The sequence below is a fragment of the Lagopus leucura genome, unplaced genomic scaffold (assembly GCF_019238085.1).
Source record: "Lagopus leucura isolate 7727_CA_CO unplaced genomic scaffold, USGS_WTPT01 Super-Scaffold_100026, whole genome shotgun sequence".
NCBI classification, from domain to species: Eukaryota; Metazoa; Chordata; class Aves; order Galliformes; family Phasianidae; genus Lagopus; species Lagopus leucura.
Window position 1 is genome coordinate 2,739,974 of NW_024962277.1, and position 24,271 is coordinate 2,764,244.

Here is a 24,271-nt window from a genome sequence, read left to right on the forward strand (position 1 = left end):
AATCACTGCACTATGTCCATCAAATGACCAAGTATTTGCTCCCAGAAATACCTCAGTTCACTCAGGAACACACACATGCTTGCACTCGCACACGCGCACGCTAAATACTCTAGGCTGGTCTCCACCATCAATATCTATCTCTTTTAAGGCTGGACATGAATTGTGTTTTCCCCCCCCCCCCCAAATCATTAATAAAAGAATCCTTATCAAAGAAAAATGTTTCCTTCAAAAGGAGTAGGAAGTTTTCTTAAGCCTTGTTCCCAACAGCTCAGTGACTAACAGCAAGTAAAATGGCATACTGGTTTTGAAGAGCATCACACTGCAAGGCACTGAGTGCACTGCATCTGTTTGCCAAGCTTCCGTAAGGTTACTTGGCTTGGGTATCCAAAATCCAAAGTGTGTTTTTCCTTTTAAATCTGGCAATCAGATTCTAAAGTACGTGCCCACAAACCTAGCCGTTACAAATAATTTGGTACCAAGAAGTCTACTTTAGGCCACCGTTGTAGTATTCAGAATCCCAACAAACTAATTTAAAACTTGCATGAAATTGTAAGCAAAAATATTGCTCACAGTATGATGAATCACAATTTTATTCCCTCTTTATAGACAGATACATTTTATACAGTTTAAAGCAAATGACCCTACTGCTGTTCTCACGCAGAGCTGTGCTGTATTAAGAGGTTAAAAAAAAAAAAAAAAAAAAAAAAAAAAGGAAGAGAATTAATCTGTTTTCCCTCAGTATATGAATGTTGCCAGCTTCTAAAGGGAGGACGGTGTATGGATTCAACAACAGTTCTCATGGAGAAGCTCTGGTTAGGCCTGGGTACAGCACCACGGCTGTCACAGCAACCAAAGCTGCCATCACAGGCATCCAAGGCCATTGTCTCTGTGTGGAGAGAAAAAAAAAATCAATATCATATTTGCTCTGATTCATACTAATCACTTTACCCCGTGGTTCCTCAAAGTCCTGAGTACCTGTTGACAGGCATCACTACAGCGTTACCCACGAGCCCTACTGCAGGCTAACCCTGACCTGGAGCGAACACAGGGAAGAACAGAACTCCTCGTGACTGAGGACCACCTTTGGCAGTTCCGTATTTCAGCTTCGTTACCATACGCACCTCAACGAAACTGGCTGTTCAAACTGCGAGGGCTTAAGGTCTTTAAAACAGCACTTGAGCACAGTGACTGCCAGACAGGTTTATGCAGTACTGACATCTTTAACTTGGCTTTTGAAGGATTAAATCCAGACCTGTGACATCAGCTCATAACAGACCCTAACAAAATCATTTCTAGCAGATTGTCACGACATTTTATGATGACAGTAAGAGAAGAACACACTGGGAGGCGGTAGAGAAAATGCAAGCTGAGAGGTCAGAATACAAACCAACCACCTATTTCTTGTCTTTTTTCCATCTTCTTCACAGCAAGTGAGAAAAATAAAAGTGTTTACAGCCAGAGAGGAATATCTTAGTCCATAAATAAGAACCAAAGCTTGACTTTTGTTGTTATTGAGAGGCAAACTCTTCATTTGTCATAGTTAATTAAGCAAATAAGCTTTCTTACAGGCCCTAGCATCGCAGCACTGTGCAAAAGGTAGCCCATTTGCTAAAGACACTGAGACCAAGTTAGAAGAGGCACGTTCAGAACCAGTTAGAATGAAATTGATTGTTAGAATTAAAGGAATCAGACAGATGTTAAATGATTAGTTGATCGTTCAGCTCGTCAGTATCAACAGAATGGCGTATTAAATGAAGGGTTTGCTTCAGGTAAAGAAATACCTGTGAGCATTTCACCATGCACTATTTTATACAGAAATGGCACAAACAGGTGAGAGGGACAAACATACATCGACTGAACAGTAGTGCTTGTACCTTTCGCTACCACAATGGGCCGTAACACCAATACAGGAAAGCCAGGATTAGGCCGATGAATACGGCTGGGACGGGTTGTAATATGGAAGGCTAAAGAAGGGAAGGGATATTAAAAATCACTTTGTGCTACAAATCAATCAGGTAAAGATGATTTAGAGAGGGGAAAATAAGTCAGTGAGTTTTGTTTTAATTGAAATGTATTAAAGACATCTAATAATACAGCATTATCTAATCTGGTATACAAAGTTAGTACACCATTCTACTCAAATGAACAAGAACGTTCAAAAATAAAGGGAAGTAAGAAGAAAATACTCTAAGAAACTTCATCTCAACTTGGAATTTAGCACTTAGAAACAAAATGAATCTTATCTGCCTGTATTTTATATCTATTTGTCTTTAGTTCGTCAGTGCAAGTAAATGGAAATCCCAACTGGATTTCGTAAGGCAGAAAGACTCGTACCAGAGATTGAATTTTTCAGCTGCTTCTTCATTCCGCCTTTCCTACTTTCCATCATCAGCCTCCAAGAAAAACAATCTCTTTCCTCCATTAATGAATCAATAACAACTACGTCCGCAGGCAAACCCAGTAGTTCAGATCTTTGTGAGGTTATTACACAGTGTACAATCAGCACTAAGTTACTACAAAGCAGAGAAGTACATTTCTGTTAGAGACACCACAAAGATCAGCATCTCTGGTACAGCATCAGCCTTGTGAGCAAATGCAGTTCTGAAGACTGATCCAATGATGCAGCTGGGCCAAACTACCAGCTAGCAAGACTGAAGGGGTTCCTTTAGCTTATGGCCTCCTTACAGGAATCTGCACATTTTCTCAGTTATTTTCAATTAACTGGAAACTACTTTGCTTCACAATCTGGAGAGGGAGCCTCTATCCTCATAACAATACACTAGAAGCAAAAATGGACCTAATTTCTTTTTAAGCTGTCCCAGGAAGACATCTGCTTTCTCCATATCCTAACCTATATATTTTGTGCACATACACAGACACACAGAGGTTAAGTTCAAATCATGCTAAATATTTTCTTAAGAACTTCTTTGTGCTGAACTCACTTTGATTTTGTTCAGCCAAATAAATACATGATAAATTCATGTTTGGAGACTTCCTAAAATATTGTGATCCATAAATAAAATCTCATTCTGTTTTGAATTTGAGGAAGTCAATCATAGAATCTCCAATATGGTTAAGAACACAGAAATCTCAGAATTATCTTAGTAGGTATTCTGATCTTTGCCATTCAATTCTTACCATTACAGTAATTCAGATTTGTTGTACTCAAGGTGAATATCAGACAGACAAATCATGTGCAACTATTAATTTCCATGCAGCATATTTTTCTTGTCATTGGTGCCACAAATCAGTGCCATCTCCCCAAAGAAAGCAGATGGGCAGAAACTATCACAGCAGTGTTCAGTAAAGCGCCAAAAGCTTCAGTCAACTCCGTGACAGCAGCTCACGATCTCAAACTGTTCACATAAACAAATCCCTCATGTAAAGAGCATCAGGAAATAATCAGTGACTACACACATGCAAGCACAAGCAACACACCACAGTGCTAAGCAATTCAGAACACAGAACTGCGGTTCTTTTTTGCTGGGTTGGGTTTTTGGGTTTTTGGAGAGTAATAAGCTTTATCTTTCTGACAGGGAAAGCATAAGAACTTTATATTTTAATGACGTTCTAAAAGGAACAGAGAAGCCCTCAGTCTTCTAGTTTTTATTAGTCCACCAGATAACTTAATGGGGTTTCCTTCAAAGGATTATATTTTGCCCCTCGTGAGCTTATTAAAATACATTTTTAAAATCTCCCTATTACACAGAAATGCATAATTAGATGCTTCATCAAAAACATGCATTCGGTATTAGAATCCACAGATGTGCAAACTCAGACTGGCCACCAATATAAATAAATCCCACAGTGGGAAGCTGTGCTCTCGAGGACACTGTCCTCACAAATAGAGTAACAGATAAGGTTTCCAGCAAATAGGGGATAACAGAACTTTAAAAATTTGACCTTGGAAGTCAGCCCAGGATTCATGATGCTTCAAATATTCCACAAAACAGACATATTTCACATTACTGACTGAGTAATGCTTGCTTGAATAGCAAGCTCGTCCTGCAAGTCCTTATATGGTTGGATGCTCTGCATCACAGCCTGACCTTCAGGCTTCAAATCTTGTACCTCTTCTTTAAAAATATTTTGGCAACTGCTGTGGTTCCTTATATCATTTTGACAATCACCCCAAATTCTTCCTAAAAATTCCCTTACCTTGCAAGCTTTCACCTGCTTCTCCAATTCCCTCCACAGTGTTTTTCTTCCCTCAACTTCCTCTCCTTTTTCATGAATCAACACTGAGATTAATGCTTTAACAAAGCAGAAAAATCTCACATCTGCAGTTATTTTAGCATGATCTCTCCTTTCAGAAAGTTGTTGTCTTTTTTTTGTACTTCTGCCTATTTCAGTAATTCAACATTATTTAGGCATTACAGAAAATTCTAAGCAGAAGTATGTTCCAAAAGAACATTAACATCCCATTCATGAAAATACAGCCAAAAAAATGAGAATGGCTTTGAGTTCTTCACATCTTTGTTAACTCTATTATGTCAGAGGTTTGCTTTCAATAAGTGGGTTATGGAATAAGTATTTATTCTGTGCCCTAGAACACAGGTAACTGTAGAGAATAGTACTTGTAAACCTTTTATTTTGTGCTGTCCATGTGGGGGGTTCATAACAGCAGCACAGGAAGACAAGAAACCAGCCTTCCCAGTAGTAAAAAGGCTGTAATTACTTTATAACACCTGTCACACTCTTAACTTTTGAAGGATTTCAGAAGTCTCAGTATTAAAAAAGAAACAAAAAATGTTGTCTCTAGCTGTAAACTCAATACTAACAACACAGCCTATCCAAATGTAACAGAAAAGGATTACTTCCATGAGTGGATAGAAAGGATGGTTCAATTGCATGTATAAAGCATGAGCTGACCAGGGATAATCACTGTTAAGAAGCATGAGCAAGACTGAGGAGGGAACACATGTCGTAATAATCACTAATAAAATAAAAGCACCTTGAAGAAAGTTGCTTAACTCATTTGGATCCAGGTTTCTCAGCTTCTACCCACATGTCAGTCTCTGAAACTGGGAAGTTTTGCCTAGCTCTTAATGAGTAGTTAAGCTAGATTTTTTTCTAAGACAACAGTAAGGCTGTTTTTAAAACTGTCATGCAACTGCAAATCTAATTGGTATATATAATTGTACCCATGTAATGACCTACAGATTTAATAGGTAGTACCAGAATGGAATTTTGCATGCAATATGGTACATAGCTCCTTTTGAAGTCCAGCCTTTTCTGTTCAATATTAAAGATGTTCTCTTAATCAAGAAAACTGTCAGTGTCACAACCAGACTTCCCCAAATACTTTGTACAGACTTACGTTGTTTCCTTTTTCTTGCAGCAGCTTCAAGTTCTCTTTACACTGTTTAAGCTCTTCTGTGATTGACTGTTTTTCTTGTTCAGCCATCTCATACTTCGCTTTCAGTTCTGAGAGCACTGTCTGTGTTCTTTCATACTAAATGCAAAGAGAAAGAAGGCTACAGACCTCTGGACACTCAAAAACATGCTTACATTTGCTTAGTGCATGGCTTCCTTTCTGCCTACACTGCCTAGTGTAACTTGCTTTGGATCAATGCACTCTCTCTACAAAAGCAAGACAGAAAAACCTTACTCTGTGTTCAATTTTATCTACTGAAAACAAGTTTATTGGTGTTTGCCGTTAATAGGGATTAGAAAGCGCAGAACCAATGGCCTTCAGTACTGGCATTTACCAGAAGTTGAAAGGATAAGCATCTTTACAAACTCATCTGATTACAAACACAAAGATTAGCAAGACTGCTCCCTTCAAATTCCAAAAATGGTAAGGAATGCAACGGGGATGAGTTCATGACAAAACAAAGAAAAAGATTGCGAAACACAAACTAACAGCAGTGACTGGCAGGAACTTCACTCAAGCTGCTCCTAAAAATAAACAAGTAATTGATAGAGATGACAGCCTTCTTCCAGACATGATTTTCAGAAGTCAGGCTTGAAATGCTAGCTTTTCCTTAAGCAATTTTTATCATCTGTAAAAGCCTGATGATCCATTCTGAAGAAAGGACAAACAGACCTCTAAAGAATGTGCAGGTCTGCTGTGAAATGAAATGTAAATCTAACTAGAAAGATCATATTGGCAAAAAAATCCATTTTGACTCATAACAAGACTTAATTACAGTGATGATCAGAAACATTCTGAATAAGGGTTCACCTGACAGACCAGCTTATAAGTATATTCACTAAGGTGATGCATGAAAGTAAACTTTAGGAAGTTCCCAGAATGGATACACAAGCCATTTTATTTTAAGTCTTCCTTCAAGATCTGACTCCCAATTTATATACTGTTAGCTAACACAAAAGTACTTGCAATTAAAGGAAGAAAAAGTTTAATTACTAAAAAATTTGCAGTTTTTACTTGTTTTATATTGAAATAAAAGGAAAGTCAGAGGGCACTGGATTAATTCAAAGCAGGAATGTTCTGTTACCTCTTTCTGAACATCCTTTGCTTGACTCTCAGCTTCACTGAGTTGGCTTTTTAGACTGGCTGCGTCCTGCTGATGTTTTTCTCTCAAAGATCCCATCTGATCTTCAAGTTCTTTTCGAGACATTTCAAGAACACTTATATTGCTGGTTAGAGCTAAACTCTGCTTCTGAGAGCTGAAAAACAAAATTCAATTGGTTCCTCTTCTACCTCACATTTAAACAGAAATTATTTGTTTAAAACCAGTTTTTGTTCTCTGAGCTTCACGTTATTTTTATTTGATATGGAGAAATCATCTTGGAGCAGTCACAGAACAAAAGATCAACACTGATTTCCTGCACAAAGTACTGCTATAAAAGATAGGCCATAGACTTGCTTTTAAAAACACATGCACTTATTTTTGCATGTTTAAATTAAGTTATATTACAGATTATAAATACTTTCTTCCTCATGTCTTCAGTTTCTTATCTACTTTATTATTCATTATTATATATTCCAAAGCATTTTGAAACTAACTCGTGATTTGAAGGAAGAAGCCTGTCCAAGGTGATTAGAAGCATTTCAGTTGCTTGCACACATGCTTCTTTGCTTATTTCAGTGGCACAAGACAAGAGCAAAATAAATCAGGATACCTTCTAAAATACCTGAGCAGTAATACAGAAGCATTTGCAGAGGAAAAAAAAAAAGCTTGCTATAACTAATTGATATGAAAGCACGTTCTGCCAAAAATTGTGACATTAAGGAACTCTCAACCCATTTAGCACAAACACCATCAGACATTTACGAACCACTTTGGGAAAGAAAAAAGAATAATAATCTTCTTAAGCTTCTCTGATACCTTCCTAGACAAGCCTGTTGTTCCCTTACCTAGAAAGCTCCTTCTCTTGTTGCTGAAGCTCAGATGCAAGTGAAGTGTTTTCCTTCCTTAGCGTAACACATTCAGCTTCCAGAGCAGTCCACTCTGCCTTCAACTTTTCAAGTTCTCCTGTAATTAATAATATTTAATCCAAGTAATTAACAATTAGTAATTTCACTAATATGTCAAGCAGACCCACTAGTAAATGTTGGAAAAATCTGCCATTAGCTGTAAATCTCAAATGATTATAATCATGTTACATGAATTCTATCACAAGGATCTATGAAACATACAACTGTATCTCTTGCTGTTAGGAATAGTTTGTGTGCCATCATACAAGTTAGTGCTCTTCTTAATGTGAGCTTCTTTAAGGTACAAAGCAGTAGAAAATTGTCTCGTTTATGGGTCTACTCCAGTATGTTAGAAGCAGTGACAGAAAAGCATATTTGAAGAAGCTCATTTCTTGGCAGAAAATGGGAAACAAATTGAAAGTAACGAACAATAATGAGATACATGTCTCTGCTATGTGGAACAGAACATTTAAAACAATAGCTAAAGGGTTAAAATGAGACCTTTGAAATAATCCATGGCAAAATTGATTTTTATCAATGATCAATTTTATAATCTGAATTGGAAAAAGCTTCTCTGACAGCTTCACAAAGATTGAGTGACCTAGAATTCAAAACAAATTTTACATATGCCAGCTTCTTGGCAGTGTGTACAATGCTTCAGCTCCTCAGCTCCCCTAGCAGATCGTTCAAGACCTGAGGCTACAGGCCTGGAACAGTGGCTCTCAACCAGTCCTAGTGAGTGCACTACATGTAAAGTGAAGCACAAATAAATGAGTCTCATAGATCTGTACAAATGCTTTTATATCTCTACATCATGCTTCCAGAATAAAACTTTAATTCTGTATGTATTGTAACACAGATAGAGACTGCATTAACAATTTTATTGAGCCATACAGCACTGTCTCAAGTGAAGCTTTGCTATAAAAAAGTTGAGAAGCTGTCCATTTACAGGCTTAAATTATATATATTTCCTCATAAAGATCTTATGCAAGTTCTTTTGGAAAACTGTGGCTGTATCAATTCCTCTAACAGCACAAGTTTACCAAGCACCATTATACTCAGCTTACTTTTGACATCAGAGGTGTATCTAAGCTAAGTGAAGGGAAGGATGATGCTGTTAGTGTTGTTCTGTGACATCCTATTAAGCAAGTACCTTTCAAACGAGCAGCCTCCTCCTTATGCTGCTCTTCACACTGCTGACATCTAAGCTGAAAACTGGCTTGTAGACTGACAATTTCTTTTTCATAATTTGAGGCATCCTTCCGCCACCGCTCCAATTCTGCTCGCACAGTTTGTAGTTCATCTTGCAAAGCAGAAATATCTGTGTCTCGTTCTGATGCTGCCTTTTCTGCTACTTGTTGAAGTGACAGAATTTCATTTTGAGCACTGACTAGTTCATTTCGAGTGCTAGAAATTTCACTCTCCTTCTCCTCACGAAGATTCTCAATATCTTCTTGTAACCTCCGTAGCTGAGCTGGAAAACACACATTGTTATGATTTTATAACCTGCGCTTACAGAAAAACTAAAATATTTTTGAAAATATCAACTTGTTGATATTTAATGGGACTAAAGAAGTCTAATGCAATTAAAAGTATGTTAACCTTATCAAATGATTTTCCTTTAAAAAAGACATGAGGTCATGCATGACAGAGAGTTAAAAGAAACGGGAATTAGGGTCAGACAAAGCATTCTTAGACAGAGTTCTCCTGTGTAACATAAAAGCAACTCTCCTGAAATCTGAAACCAAGATTTAGATCCAACTTGGTTGTAAGCAAAACAAGGATTATAGAAAAAGATGCAGGGGATTAGGGGACAAGACAGAATGAAAGAAAGCTTCTGTGACAAGCCAAACAGATCCGCAAAGCTACATTGGAAACATCTGCCTGTTCAGCAGTTGGAGTTAATTTGTGATGTCTTTAAACATTTGAGGCACAGAGTCTAGCTTGTGCTTTATTCTCCAAACTTGTAGTAAAGGAATTAAAATTACTTCTTTGCAAAAAGTATTTTGCAAAGGTCAAGCTGGATTTTGGATGAAAAGTGACAGCTGCACCTAGTATACTGAACCATAAGTGGTCCATTATTGTTCATGATGGGCTGTAAACATGCTGCAGGCACATAAGTGTTAGGCTATTCAGCATTTCTCAACTGCATGAAGCAAACCTTTTAAATTATTCCCATTCAAAACTGTTTGGTTACTAAAAGCATCTCCTCTGAGCATGACTATTTTTCATAAATATGCAATAGAATAGAATCCTGTGCAAATACTTAATACTTACAGTAGGAAGGGTAAAATAGTTAAGTTCTGACTGATGGAAGCAAAAAGTATAATTTCCCAAGTGTTTTTTGTGCATCTTTTTGAAGTACACCAATCAACATTCGCATGTATTTCAATGATTTTCAATCATTGGAAAAAGCAATTACCAAAATTAATTCAGAACTGCTCTGAGAAGAAAACATCAAATTTCCTTGTTTCCCTGATACAAAATACCAGAGGGTAAGAATTATATTCTTATAGCTGCATGTTATGTTTTCTGAAGGAAAGGGCAAACAAGGACAGCAGAAAGCACTGGAGAGATAACCAAGGTTGAGTAGCTTTCACAGATTTCTTGTAGTTATTTTTGTTCTTTCAATCCGTTATAGAAGATGACAGAGTGTAAATGAGTCATGCTGAAAACTGATACAGCATAAAAACTGCTCAAGAGAGACTTTCACGACAGCTACGTGTGATGCTTGATGCCCTTCCATCATTTCATGTAGAGAGATAAAAGTACAATTCTTTATATAGGTATAATCAGAAACTTTGCTGCTAGTTGATGTATAGTAAAGAAAAGGCAACCTTTTTTCCCCTCCTCTCAACAGGCTCCAGCAAGGCTTTTATCAAGACTTATCTCATAGATGAACTAAAGAATCTCTGAATAACTGAAAGGAAAAGACAGCATGGAAAAAACCATGATAGCTATTACGTATTGCAATACACACAGCCTATTACAGACTGCACTAAGTAGATTTCACAGCAATCTTGTCTCAGGTGAAGCAATACATTTGTTCCATAACAGACAACAGCACAATGCATTTTTGTGTATGTGAGCAATATGAGGCTTATTACCATCCCATTAGTTTGGAAACAATTTCTATACAATTATTCTAATAGAAAAGTAATCAAACTAGTAGATGAGAACAATCTGACAGTAAGAGAGCAGAACATTAATCTTTGCCTTGCCATGTATTGTTTCATTAGAAGCTTTGAACATCCCAAACCATTATGCTAGGAAACAATATTTTTCTAAAGCACCAAGAATTTAGACTTGCTAACATAACAGGAGTCCATCAAAAAGCAAAGGAGTGATTTTTCAACCCCCATCTTCCTTGTATTATCTTCTTTATCAAGCTCAACTAACTTCCTGCTCCTCAATAATAGCAGTTTTCCAAATAAATTTTCATTTTCTTCTTTCTGTCTTATTTACGAACATCTCTGCCTTGAAATTCTAAGGCATGAAAACAAGCAGGACATGAACAAACATACAAAAATATACAAGTGTTTCTAAAGTTTGATGAGGTGTAAGAGTACCTTACATAGGAAGAATACTGGAGTGGTCTCTGAAACACTGTGTGTAACTTGGAAGGGTGATTAGAAATAAAGCTTCCATTACGTCTCTTAATTATGTAAACCATTACCTCATCTGAACTGAATGTTGCACTTTTTTTTTTTTAAGTAGTAGCCAGTTACTTGAGATACAAGGACTTCCTTGCTTTACCTATCTGCTCATCTAAGGAGCTCCACACGTAGAGACAGGATTTCAGTTGTTTCTATGGCACCCTCTCTTCTGTATGATGAACACAGAAGCCAAGTAGCTGACCTAAAATACTGATTCCATGGAAATACTTCAAGAAACGTTACTGTATGAAGCTGTCCAGGTTTTTTGCTCCACTACAGTTCAGAGGCTGCCAAGAGAGAGCAATGACATCACGGCAACCTTTCCCAAGTTTGAGATACGCCACACCCTGAGAGTTTGGGAAGCAGCAAGCCCATGACTAGCATCAGAATGCCTTAAACTGCATGGAGAGGGATGAGCAAAAAACACTTGCAAAACTCACTTGGAAAGCATCCAAGAGACAAAGCCACAGTTAAGCGTGGCTCTGGCAAGCTTCCACCATTTGGGTTTTTTTTTCTTTTTAAGAGAGAAATTGTTTTAAATAGATAAATAGATATTTCTTTGCTCTGCATACAACTGCCCATCAGACTGCAATTTTTAACTTCTGCTACAGCATTCATTTCTTGGAAGATTTTCATTATTAGCAGGACAAAATTCAAAACTAACGACTTCTCTGGTTGGAAGGGATGTAAGCTCTTCCTTAGAGGAGCAATAGCAGAAGAACTAAATATGCTTTGCTGACATCCCTATGACATAGTGCAATCACACAAGCTTCTCAGTGAATGTACCTGGTATACATCAAGTATCACATCTCACAACAAACTACAATACACTGAAATATCTTTAGCAAACCATTTTTATTTCCTATGGGGAAAAAAAACATAGATGTTACTACATCTGTCTGTTCATGTCTTCTAACCATCATTCTGCTCAAGCTGAACGAATGAAGGTTCTACACGTTTAACAATCCACACCTTAATTCACAATTGGTATTCACACTACTGTTTGCTCTAAGGAAGAGTCCTAGTATAACCCCTACTGATTTAAAGGCAGGAATGACAGCCTGTTGACTAATGAGCTTGAGCTATCACAATTCTTTTAAAACAGCAGGCAACACAAGGACATAGAAGAAGCTAAAGGATTCAACAAATCCATATCAAGACAGACTTGGGAAGTTCCACTCTTTCTGTCAATACAGAGCTTCACTAGTTTGCAAATGATAGCTTCTGTGTTATGAATAAGAGTTACGTAAATCACTGGATTTGAATTCTGGTGTAATTATTTTGGGCTGAAAGAAGCATGATAGTGGTCATACTGTTTTTCATAGAGCACAATGTCCCTGTTGAAGAAATTGTACAGCATACTAAGGTTAAATGAGATTTGGAGGGATTAAAAATGATTCAAGAGGATTCTATCAATAAAGTGAAGAGATTGAGGGGAACAAAAGGATAACGCCTCGGAGAAGGTAAAACACTAAGAATTGTAAAATAAAATAAAATAGTAAGTAATTAGTATAAAAAGTATAAAATAAAACAGTAAAGTAAAATAGTAAGAATCCCTGGATCATTCAAAGCTGACAAAAAAGTACTGAAGACAGAGGGAGAAGAGGAATATGTTACAGATAACTTCTGCATTTTCTAAGTTACAACTAAAAATAGAAATTGACAGGTAATATTTTAAACTATAATTCAGACATATTGTAAAAAAAAAATAAATTAAAACACATTCACTTAACATTTTCCTTAACTGTGCTTATACTAACATGAAAACAGCTAAAGCTATATATTTTCCCTAGGAAAGTGGAGTGAAAAAGTTATTTCTTACCTTGCAGAACATTTATTTGCTTGTTAGATTCTTCAACTTGCACTCTATATGCTCTTCTCTCTTCTTCCAATAGTGCTATAAATGAAAGTGAATGTGCCCAGAAGTTTGTAAGTAAAAAGTATTTCAGTTTTGTAATTAGTTTTAGTCATGACTTCCTCTTATCCAAAAAGATCAAAACAATCAGATTATTCCAGTAGGTTAAAGCTAGTTAACTGTGTAAGTAGTTTAACAAAAACACCAAATTAGAGATATTACTCCATTATCATGTAGTATTGCAATTAATTTGAAACTAATACAATCATCTGTCTGATCCAGAAACTATGAGTGCTAAATGGCAGCTGGCATAGGGTGGGAAGCAAAAAAAGCTGCAAATATCTCTTAGAACACTGAACAGTACGTAATCAAACTAGACTACACTACTTGTAAAAAACAACCAGTTTTGTTGATGACAAAGATACAGCTCCATATTTAAAAGGATGATCACTGAATGCATTATACTACAGGCATTATGTGACTGAAATATGGGTGAATCAATAATTCTAGAATATGTTCTATAAGGATAAAATATATGGAGCTCACATGTACTTCAGTACTATGAAAAGAAGTTGGTCATTCTTGACTGAAAAAGTCAGGGGCTCCATCTGATTATATATTAAAAGAAAACAAAACAAACTTTCTGTGCAGGAGATGGGAGTGTTAGGAACCAAGTCTAACAATCAACAAAACCAGAACCCCTTCTAAGACTACCTGATAAATACAGTTTTCAAGGATACCCTATTAACCAATTTGATCGGGGTCTCACCTTGAAGTTCAAAGCATTTTTGTTTACTTGTTCTAGCTAGCTCTTGGGCTTCAATCAGCTCCTTGTGCAGCTGCTGAATTTCTTGCTTAGCCTCAGTCTCTGATTGTGCACCCTGAAGTTCATCTGACAAAAGAACATTTCCTTTAAAGCATACATTTCTACAACAGTTTATTTTGCACTATTATGAGATGTCTGGTGATTTTCTATTCAAATAATCCAGAGTTAGTTAAGTAAACTCAAAATTGGATTAGGTAAATATTAGAAAAAATATTAATATATTTTAAAAGGAGGAAAACATACATACTTTAAAATATTAATTATAAAAACATGCAGTAAAATAAAAAGAACACACATAATCAAGAGTTTTTAAAAATACTGTATTGATTAGCAAAGCTGCCTGTATTGACATAAAAGAAGAAACAGTCAGAAGACAATCCTTGACTGCATTAACTACTTGTCTACTTTTAAAAGGAAGCTACTGTAACCTCCTCCCCCAGCACACTTTGAGCAAGAACTCTGTGCCACACAACCCCTGAGCCCACTCTGCTCGCTCCCCTCCTCTCCTTCTGTGAACCTCAGCTACAAGAAAATGAAAACTTAGGGAATTCACTAGAACAGAATGAAGAAAAGGTTAGGATGAGAACATGGCCTCAAGTTGTGCCAGGGGTTTGAACTGGGTATCAGGAAGAGTTACTTAACAAAAAGTGCAGCCGTGCACTGGAATGGGCTGCTCAGGTAGGTGGTGGCATTGCCACCTGTGTTCTTTCAGACTGGCAGACGTGGTGTTTAGTGACACGAGTTGGTGTGGACTTGTGGTGTGAGATGATGGTTGGATCTGGTGACCTATGGGTCTTCTCCTACCTTCGTGATTCTGTGATTCAATGAAGACCTGTTTGTTTTCTTCAGTGACCTCTAAGGGCCAGATTTTGCCCTTAAATATTTTACTAAATTATTAGGCACATCTTTAATACAATCAGGTATCTAAATATTCAACCATGTGAAACTAAATCATCAAAATGTTCTTCCCTGCAAGCTTTGAATTAATTAAAAATGCATGCAAAATACCTCTTGGGATTGATTACAGGAAATGATGTACAGTCATGGAAGTCAAATACTTTTAAAGCTGAAGGTTTTGGATAATTTAAATTATACAGAAGATGACAAATATGTATTTGTCATCTAATGGGTGCATATTAGGAATTAGATGCGGAAACATAAAGAGGAAGACAACGCCCTAGCCTGCAGGCATCTGTAATATCAGGAACGGAAGGCAAGAAGCACTTTCACACCAAATTCTCCCTAAGCAGCGCCTGTGCAGAAAGATCTGTCATAAGTATAAGCAGCACTAATAGACCACATAGGTAGAGAAATAAACCTTTATATCACAAATGACAGAATCGTAGTTGTTGGAAGGGTCCTTTGGAGACTGCCAAGGCCAACCCCCTGCTAAAGCATGTTCCCTACAGCAGGTCACACAGGTAGGCTTCCAGACAGGGCTTGAATATCTCCAAAGAAAGTCTCCACAACCTCTCTGGGCAGCCAGTTCCAGTGCACTGTCACCCTCAAAGTAAAAAAGGTTTGCTTATGTTCAGACAGAAGTTCCTGTGTTCCAGTTTGTGCTCAAAGCCCCTTGTTCCGCCTCTGGGCACTGCTGAAAAGCAGCTGGCCCCATCCATTTGACTCTTACTCTTTAGATATTTATAAGCATTGATAAGATCCCCCTTCAGTCTCCTCCAGGCTGAACAGCCCCAGGTCTCTCAAGTCTTTCCTCATAAGAGAAATGCTCCAGGCCCCTCACTGTGGTCCTCCTCTGGACACTCCCAGCAGTTCTCTGCCTTTCTTGAACTGAGGAGCCCAGAAACAGCACTCCAGATGGGGTCTCATCAGGGCAAAATAGCAGGGAAGGATCACTTCCCTTCACCAGCTGACCATCTTTTTAATGCACCCAGGCTGGGAGAGAAGGGCAAAGGAGGAGAATCAGTGAAACGGTTCACAGGACATGATGGAAAACAGGAAAGGCAGAACAAGAAGGTACACACATCACACAGCCCTATGGCTGATAAACACCCATTGCTGCAGGTTTAAGATGGAGTCAGACTGCAGAGAACAAAAACCCAAAAGGTAAATTATGTTTTCTCCATTAAGGAAACTAATGAAATTATTCTAAAGTTCTCACACTGTGTTCCTCTTAGAGGCTGTCTTTCCCATTCTCACAGTAATGAATTGAAGGGATCAAGGGGATATGGAAACACATGCACTTTTAGGCTTTTTCAGAAAAAAATTATGTGAGCAGAAAGAAAAAAGAGGACCCAATTTTTCACCCAAATACTTTCTTTTATAAGCTTATTATAATTTCTAGTCCAGATTTCTCTTTACTGGAGATGTTTTGTTCCTAGCTTCTCATGGATAAAGATTTGTGGCAATTAGACTTTCAGTCCTTAATGAGACTGCTCAGAAGAAATGGATGAAGGAGTTGACAAATTACATTCAAATTAAAGAAGCATAAAGAAGCAGTGTCCCGAATCAAACAATAGGCACACTGAATGAACATCCTAGTGGACAGCATTTTCACATCAGTGAAAGGACACATCATGAAAGATGACACGGCTTTAAGGGAGATGAGGAATTCTTATGGGACGGCATAATCAGTTTAGCAGAGAGACAACATGTCAAGGTAAGAACTCCTTCCTACTCAAATGCAATAGGGTAGTTTCGATACACCTGACAAGCTTCTAAACCAAAAGCTAATAAATATAATCACATCTATGGGAAAAAAACAGGTTTTCAGTCTCTCACAAACTGACAATTTCTTTCATGCCTTCTAGTGCAAAGCAAACATCACTTCAGTGCTAACACTGAGATCTGAAAAACAGTATCTTGATGGTATTGCTATATTCATAACCAGTAAAACCACTATTGGGTTTAGACATAATCCATCATGTATTCAATACTGGAGTAACTGTTCTCAGAAATCTAAGCAGAGTTCTACCTTTAAGGTAACTAAAAAAAACCAAACTCCACCAAATGAACAAACAAAAGCAATAAAAAACACCCATCCTCACAGAAAGTTTTCATCTGTGACCAGATTTTTTGCTATCTTGTAAGAGATTCATCACCCCACTTTTCCCACGCCTATCCCTACACACTCATGTTTTCCTTAACACCAGATTGTTAATCTTTAACTTTTCCTCCACTGGTAGATTAAAAAAAATAAAAAAGAATAGTTAATGCAGTCTGTAACAAATCATTCTCAAAGTACATTCAACACTTTCTCCCTCATACAGAACTCTACCCTATAGGTCAGTTTGGAGGAAAAGCAACTACTTCCAGATCCTTAAAGATTACGATAGCGCCTGAAGGTATTTTTTCCATCTAACATAAACTGGGGTTTTGCAACCTCAGAACCGATTAGGTTTTAGTTAAAAAGACCAGCAAAACTGAGATTAAATCAACATTTACAAGAATGAAGATGTTAACTAAGCTCTGTTTACGTGTTTGTCTTTCTATTTTTGTTTTGATAGGAGAGCTTATGGAGGCACGTGCAGGCTGTGATGTTCATTCATGTCTTAGCCACTGCCTGCCTGTGGCAGCAATAGGCTGGTATTTCTCCCAAGTCTCACAACAGTTCCCTTTCAGAGTAGGACAGGACATGATTCCGGAGGTCACTCAGATGAATATTTTCAGAGCATTCATGTGATTCAGGTAAGACAATTAAAAACCCGAGTTATCTTCAGCTTTGTAAGATTAACAGAAAATTTATCACACTGAATGGCTTGGGGTGGAAGGGACCTCAAGAACCATCAAGTCCCAACCCCCCTGCCACGGGCAGGGTTGCCAGCTGCTAGACTAAGTACTAAATCAGATTTTTTTTGCCACCTAAGAATATTTGTCATACACATGAGACGTATAGTTGGCTATTACTGCAACAATTAACAAATGGTTATTAAGCTTTCCACTGCTAATTTTCAGTGTTTATTAACTAAAATAACACTATTCAGAGAACTAAACTATTCAGTAAACATTTATAATAAGATCCCATGGATCAATGTTGGAGTTACTGACAAACACACGGAAGTTGACAAGATCATTGAACTTCCAATGGCATTTATTGCTTGTAACCATCTGTTCAACATATACTTGCTTTCAGCTTTGCAATTTTTCTTTGTAATAAGTAGTCACAGGCAGCCTATATAGAAATGTCCAAGGACCTCTTATAAATGGCCCATAGAGATGTTTACCTCTTGAAAAAAAACAAGCAGCTCTGCTAATCTGTGCAAGTTTTTCCCCTTCCTCATCTTTGCCAGATTCTGCCTTGTATAAAGTTGAAACAAATCCTGAATGCACTCAGAATTTATTGATGGAAAATACACTTGGAAGAAACTACAGCAATTTAACATCTCATCATTTTCTTGTTCCGTGTATTTGTGCTCCACATTCCAGCAGTTAAACAGAAAGGAGCACTGCCTTCTCCAGCAGCCATTTCCGCATTCCAAACAGCTGCCAGATCCGAAATGTTCTCACTCTTCCTTAATTATATGAATGCATAACAAACCCACTCCAAAGTCTTTCTGTAGCAAATAAGATCCTTTTTAGGGCAAAATCAGGCACATGAAGTAGCTCTGACAAAACTGCAAATAAAACTTTGAGCTTAAGGACTCTTCATAAAAATTACACAGGCATATGATTCATTGTACAGATATTTTTAAATGTTTTCATGAGAGCAGACTAGGAATGTCCATAAATAGCCTCAAGAGAAGAAGAGTTATGCTAGTTAATTATAACATGTAATTCAATAGCAAATAGGCATTTTTCAACTGGATGAAGACAAATGAAACAATGCCAAACATCCACATGAGCACAAGAATGTTTCCATGTTATAGAAAATTTTAGTCTTTGAAGAGCTCAGTTACTCTTTCTCCTCAGTTTAACATACCCTAGACCACAGGCGTCCAACCTTTTGGCTTGCCTGGAGCCACACTGAGTGAAGAGGAATAGTCTTGGGCTGCATATGTAACATAGTTAATGTTTGTAACAAAATGCTTTTCAAACACATGTTTTATTAAAACATAAGAAAAATAAGAGGGCAACAAAACCATAAAACTATCAGGAGTTGGACACATTCCCTAGATGGAGCAAGTGTAACTACATCCAACTCTTGACAGGACATGCCAACCTTCAAAGCTGAGAAACAGAATGCTCACAGCCTTACCTCATCCTAGGGCTACTGCAGGCAACCTGACAGAGCCTACCAAGACTTAATTTGCATTCAGGCAGAAGTCAGTCACAGATTCTCAACCTAAGAGTAGTAGGCCTACCTACTGCCTGCTTTCAATGTGCCAGCAGAGAACAAATAAGGTATCCAGCCAAACATGAGTAGTCTTCAGTTGGCTACATGGGAGCAGTCATTTTCAATGATTAAAATACGTATTTATATTTAGATAGATAGGTATCTCTCTCTATATGTTTATATAGATTGTTTTTTCTTTTTTTACAATCCAGAAAGGTAGAAATACCGTTAAATCAGTAGATCCACTGATGTATTTTCTTTTGTTGTTGTCCTCTTCCCCACAGTATTTGTTTAAGACAGTGAGCTGTTTTTGTTTTATAAATACACTTTACAGAAAGGTTATAGGCATTATTATTCATTGCTATTCATAGAGACATTAACATAAAACCTAAATGGAAGTGGTCACTTGAACACTTAAATTATTTTAAGCTATGTTGAACTGAAATTTACTGGAAAATATCATATTCAATTTTTGGTTTCTTGTCTGAAAAAAATATATACATGTACCATATATTTTTAATTCCTTTCTATCAGAAAATAGGAAGTGTAAGCAAATAGAGGAAAAAGCTCTTTTACAGTTCTCCTAAATTGAACTATGGTTTCCTGCCTTTCAAAAATACGAAGAGCTGTCACTTTCTTTTCACTTGTGATACCAACGTAAGCATCACTGTGTAGATATTTTCTAACTATAACAGTACATAAAGCCAAGTTAACTTTCAGTACGCTAAATGTAACAATATCCCACGTTATTCAGACCATGAACATGTAAATAGCTTGCTAATTAAGTTTACAGTACAAACGGCTTTAGTACAAACAGCAGTAAATAATATCATTTTAGAAGTATGAAGACCATACCAAGGTTCAATACAGTTCAAATGAGGATCTCAAGTCTTCACTGCATTAACTATAAAAAAGATTTTAGAATTTTTATACCACCATGTCAAACTAGCAGGAGCATTTCTGACAATGAGGGAAACTACAGAAGTAAAAGTTGGCAATGCTCAAAAGCATTTCTCAGTAATGGAGGAATCTTCTCCATTCTCTTCTCTCAGTGATTACCAGCCCTAACTAGAGCAAATGCCAATACTATTTCTCAACAGTACTTGAAATTATAACATATAAGTTCATAGAACAGCATTGGTAAGTAGAGCTTTAAGCACAAATTATTCCTATACTAACTCTCAGCAGCACGCTTTTATACCATCCAAAGGAAACATTAATATTTAAGTTCAATTATTCCTTACTAACACGACCTAAATATTTCATGAGTCTCAATATTAACACACATTTGATTAAAAAAAAACAAAACAGGAACATTAACTTATAAATACAGATTAAGTATTTACATGTAGAACATGTATTTAAACTTACAAAAATAAATTTACCTTTCAGAAGAGCTACTTTAGCAATAGGCTCATTCAAATCTTGGTCATCCATTTGGGCATCTGGGAAAAAAAACACTGTAAGAAAACAGGCAGATTGTTGACAGTTTTTATATTTGTATTCTTTAAGTAAAGAAGCTTTTATATATTTCTTATTTTACAGCAATTTCTTATAAGGTTGAAAGCAGACAATACTGCTTAAAATGTATGTGTCTCATAATACATAACACAAGCCTTCTCCACTCTTAAAAAATGCTCATGATTAAGTGATTTAATTCAAACTATTTAGATTTTGCAAGGCTTCAGTTCAATGTTTACCTGTAGTGTCGTCGCTGCTTTTTTCCTTGCTCGGACTAAGAGTGTCTGACAAATCTGACTCTTTCACTCTTGCTTGGTTCTCTGTAAGAGACAGGGAGAATCAAGTACAGCATAAATGCTTTGTTCCTGACTTACATATATGTACATATATCTATATGACTGTTAAATGTCACTAGAAAGAAGAACTGAAGAAAGCTCTTAAGAACCTGATGTTTGCTTATTTCTTCATAAACCTGGGGTAAAATGGATTCAGTTTCCTGAACTCATTAATCTAGCCTAGCATCTAATTGGGGATGCAACTGTCTCATGCACAGCTTGATCTTTTGTGTACAGCTGTATTCTTGCCAGTTGGAACTCTTTGCAAAAGCTGATTGTTTTATCCAATCAGAGAACAAATACGAAAAGAGATATAGAACAATGCAGATACTGTTATGAGGCAGAAATAAAATGCTGTAGTGAATGAAACTGTTTCAGTATTTTGAACAAAAAAATAATAGCAGCAAGCCTTGTATATACTGCTCTGTAGAAAAAAAAAAAGCGTAGCATGAATCAATACAGAATACAGTAACTAGTTTATAGAAAGAATTTTCAGTTTAGACTGTATTTCCAGAAGGCACTTGCTATGCTTCTTCCACCAAAAAGCAAACAAACGAAACAAAAAAAACAAACAGACCCAAACCTTCACAATATAACTAGTCACATACAACCCACCCTATCATCACATTCAGCTTAATGAAGCCATGCAGCCTCCTCACCACTTCTCAATTTTTAATGAGGAGCATATTTTCAGAAGGTGAGGTGACTCTTGTAAGACAGTTCAGCAGCTACAAAGTCACCAACATGCAAGTGAAGCTGAATAGAGTGAAGTCTTTCTTGGCTAACCATATGCACCCAGCCATGGTCTGACAGCATTGCTGCCTCAGATTAACACATGTTCTACCTGAGTATGATACCCAGGTAAAGAGAGTGACATGCACACACACCAAAGGCATCGTTGTGACATTATATATGGTAGGAGTGATGCCTGTGTGTGTGGAAAAGGCACAGTGAACACAATTTCTTCACATACAGATAGCGTAGATGCAAAGAAAAGTGCCAGAGGAGGACCAGGAACAGAAGATGCACAATAATAAACAATAAGGTGTGTTACATGAATACTGTTAGAAAGCACTGACAACAAGCAATAAGCACAACAAGGCAGGAGTCATGAGGAAGTCGGGGGGCATTGTTCCTACAAATAACAAGAGAATAAGAGGAACTGAATGCCGCCTAAACAAGAAGCGAAAAATGAAAACACGCAACACTGGGAAACGAGCAAGAAGACAGGTTAACAGCAAGAAAGCATTTTTGTTATGTAACATGAAGAGTCTTCTTTCTCTGTGCTGGAACACAAACTTTTAAACAAAACAGAAGATGACAAGTACAAGCAAAGTAGCCGATCAAGAGCCAGGCTCTTCCTATTCCAATAGAACTGAAATCACTGGAGAGGGAGAAGAGGAAGGCATCCTGACACAGTGCATTAGGGGTTCAGGCCTGGCAGCTTTCCCAAACATAAATCATATGCCTTCAGCTGACTTCAAAGCTCACAGTGACTGAAGCAGTTATTAAAGGAATTTGATTATTAAAGGAATTTGATGGCTGGGGTGGTTCTTTGCTAAGTAAAAACAGTACTGCCCCATTCTAGAAGTGTTATTCCCTAAAAATAAATTGTGAAGACATCACAGTACAGAGCATTTTACATGTATCAAATCATTTTACATGTATCAAATAGAATTAAACCCACAAGACAGCCACGAAAACCGTAAAAAACATTTAAACCTTAGGTACAAAGAAAAGTATATCCTGAAAGCCTCACCCATGCCGTCTGTCTTAGTGGCCAGTCCACGAGTGCGAAGCTGAGCAGTATCTGCATCCAACTAACCTTACCATATCAGGTCATACATGGACACAGCTTCCTTGTTCTGTGCTAAGTGGAGCAGTGAGCTCCAAGCCCTGCATTAATTCTCTCTCCCCCTCTCCTCCCTCCCATGCTCCCCTCCCACTTGCTCTCAGGTACAATTGCCTCCCCTCCCCCTCAGCCCCTGATCCAGGCACCAGAGGAAAGACGTGCAAACGTAAGTGTTGGAAATGGCAGAAGTAAAAAAGACAGATGGTTTAGAGCCCTGCTTCCTATGCTGCAACCACAGCCGAAAGCACAAAACCGATTTCTGTACTAAGTTGTTTCACAGCAGTTGTTTCTATTTCCCATAATAAAACTAAGCTGAATAAATATAGCCAAAATGATGAAGTATATTAACACGTGTTGACATCATACGTACTTGAAGAGTTTGAATACATTAGCAAACACTAAAAATAGCCTGTCGTACTGCAAGTTAACTGGCATGCAAGTGTTAAGTTACAGTTATTGTATGCATTCTTTTGCCAAATATGGCACCTTGTCTATAGTTTGCACACCTACAGAAACAAATTAAAGATGCAATTTCATACAGAAGGAGGAAAGTCTCTAAAGCACCAGGACTTTAGCCAAGCTAACATTTATTCAGTGCAGTAACACTTTGCAGAAGGACAAAGAAATGTGTTAGCATGTCTAGACATTAATAAAAAGCTACAGAAGCAGAGTCAGCCTGCAAGTCCAGCTTTACATTATTAGACACACAGGAAACAGTGACCTACATACTTCAAAACTTTTTTTTTTTTTTTTTGCAGTTTTGACACTGCAAGATAACAATCACTGTTTCTTGGCAAGATAAATCTTGTCAAACTAAATCTTTGTATTCCACTTGTTTTATACTGAAAAGTTGGAGATGCACGTTTGTAGTTTGCAAAAGGCAAGCTTAGGAGGTTGCCGTTGTTCTGAAATAATTACCAGGGTAAGTTACAAACAGATCAAATTGAAATACGCTTTCATTTACATCTTAAGTCAGACTAAACATTATTTCTCTTTCCTCCTCTAACTAAAACGAGCTTGAATTTATGCCAGCACAAGAGATTTTAATCAATTTTCAAAATATATGTATTGTCCTTCCAATTTAAAAAAACGTACATTCTGGTAAGAACTCAGTTGAGAAAAGAAGTTCATGCAGTGCATCCTTGTAAACTGTTTCCTTTCAATCTTTTTACTCTACAACAGTATTTGAGGTCAGTACACAATATACCTCCCCTGTCATTGATTGTTTTTATTACGTGAATATTCAACAAAACAGTCAGTTTAACAGAGAACATGCATTAAGGTCATATAAAAACCATGCTTCAAAACACTTAAATAATCCATAAATCTAACCTTTCAAAAGCTTTGTTTCTTCCACTTTGGTTAGATGTCCTTCATCTATGATCTTGTCTGCCAAACAAAATAAGTGTTACTTTCCAGGCTCAAATTAAGCAAGCTTTTCCCTGCACACATCTACGCAGACCACATTCCATGACCAAATTAAAAGCTGACAGTATTACTTTCTACTCAGGCCTGAACAACAACTTTATTCTGGCATGGAATAATGAAACAAAGCACTCAAACCTAGTAAAACATTGTGATAAAGTACATAATTATATGTCCTCTGCAATTTGTTAACTTTCATTAATGTTCCAATTCACTAATGAAAAGTTACAATTGTTTTTTAAAATGA

The 24,271-nt window shown here is 37.1% G+C and overlaps 1 protein-coding gene across 25 annotated transcripts in view; it reads right to left on the minus strand.

Moving 5' to 3' along the window:
* Nucleotides 1–681: 681 nt before the first annotated feature.
* The window catches only part of LOC122184940 (sarcolemma associated protein), a 74,686-nt gene continuing 51,096 nt past the window's right edge, over nt 682–24,271 (minus strand). For 9 of the 25 annotated variants that reach the window (XM_042880327.1, XM_042880351.1, XM_042880334.1 and 6 more), the window contains 10 exons: nt 23,932–23,988; nt 20,652–20,732; nt 20,337–20,396; nt 13,665–13,787; nt 12,863–12,937; nt 8,538–8,858; nt 7,325–7,442; nt 6,462–6,633; nt 5,321–5,455; nt 682–886 (listed from right to left, as the gene is read on the minus strand). In XM_042880327.1, coding sequence (XP_042736261.1) covers nt 797–886; nt 5,321–5,455; nt 6,462–6,633; nt 7,325–7,442; nt 8,538–8,858; nt 12,863–12,937; nt 13,665–13,787; nt 20,337–20,396; nt 20,652–20,732; nt 23,932–23,988 — 1,232 coding nt within the window. In that variant the 3' untranslated portion in view covers nt 682–796. Of the gene's footprint in view, nt 887–1,874; nt 1,965–5,320; nt 5,456–6,461; nt 6,634–7,324; nt 7,443–8,537; nt 8,859–12,862; nt 12,938–13,664; nt 13,788–20,336; nt 20,397–20,651; nt 20,733–22,506; nt 22,629–23,931; nt 23,989–24,271 lie in introns of those variants that run through there. The other 16 variants (XM_042880330.1, XM_042880335.1, XM_042880332.1 and 13 more) reach the window with 5 other exon arrangements.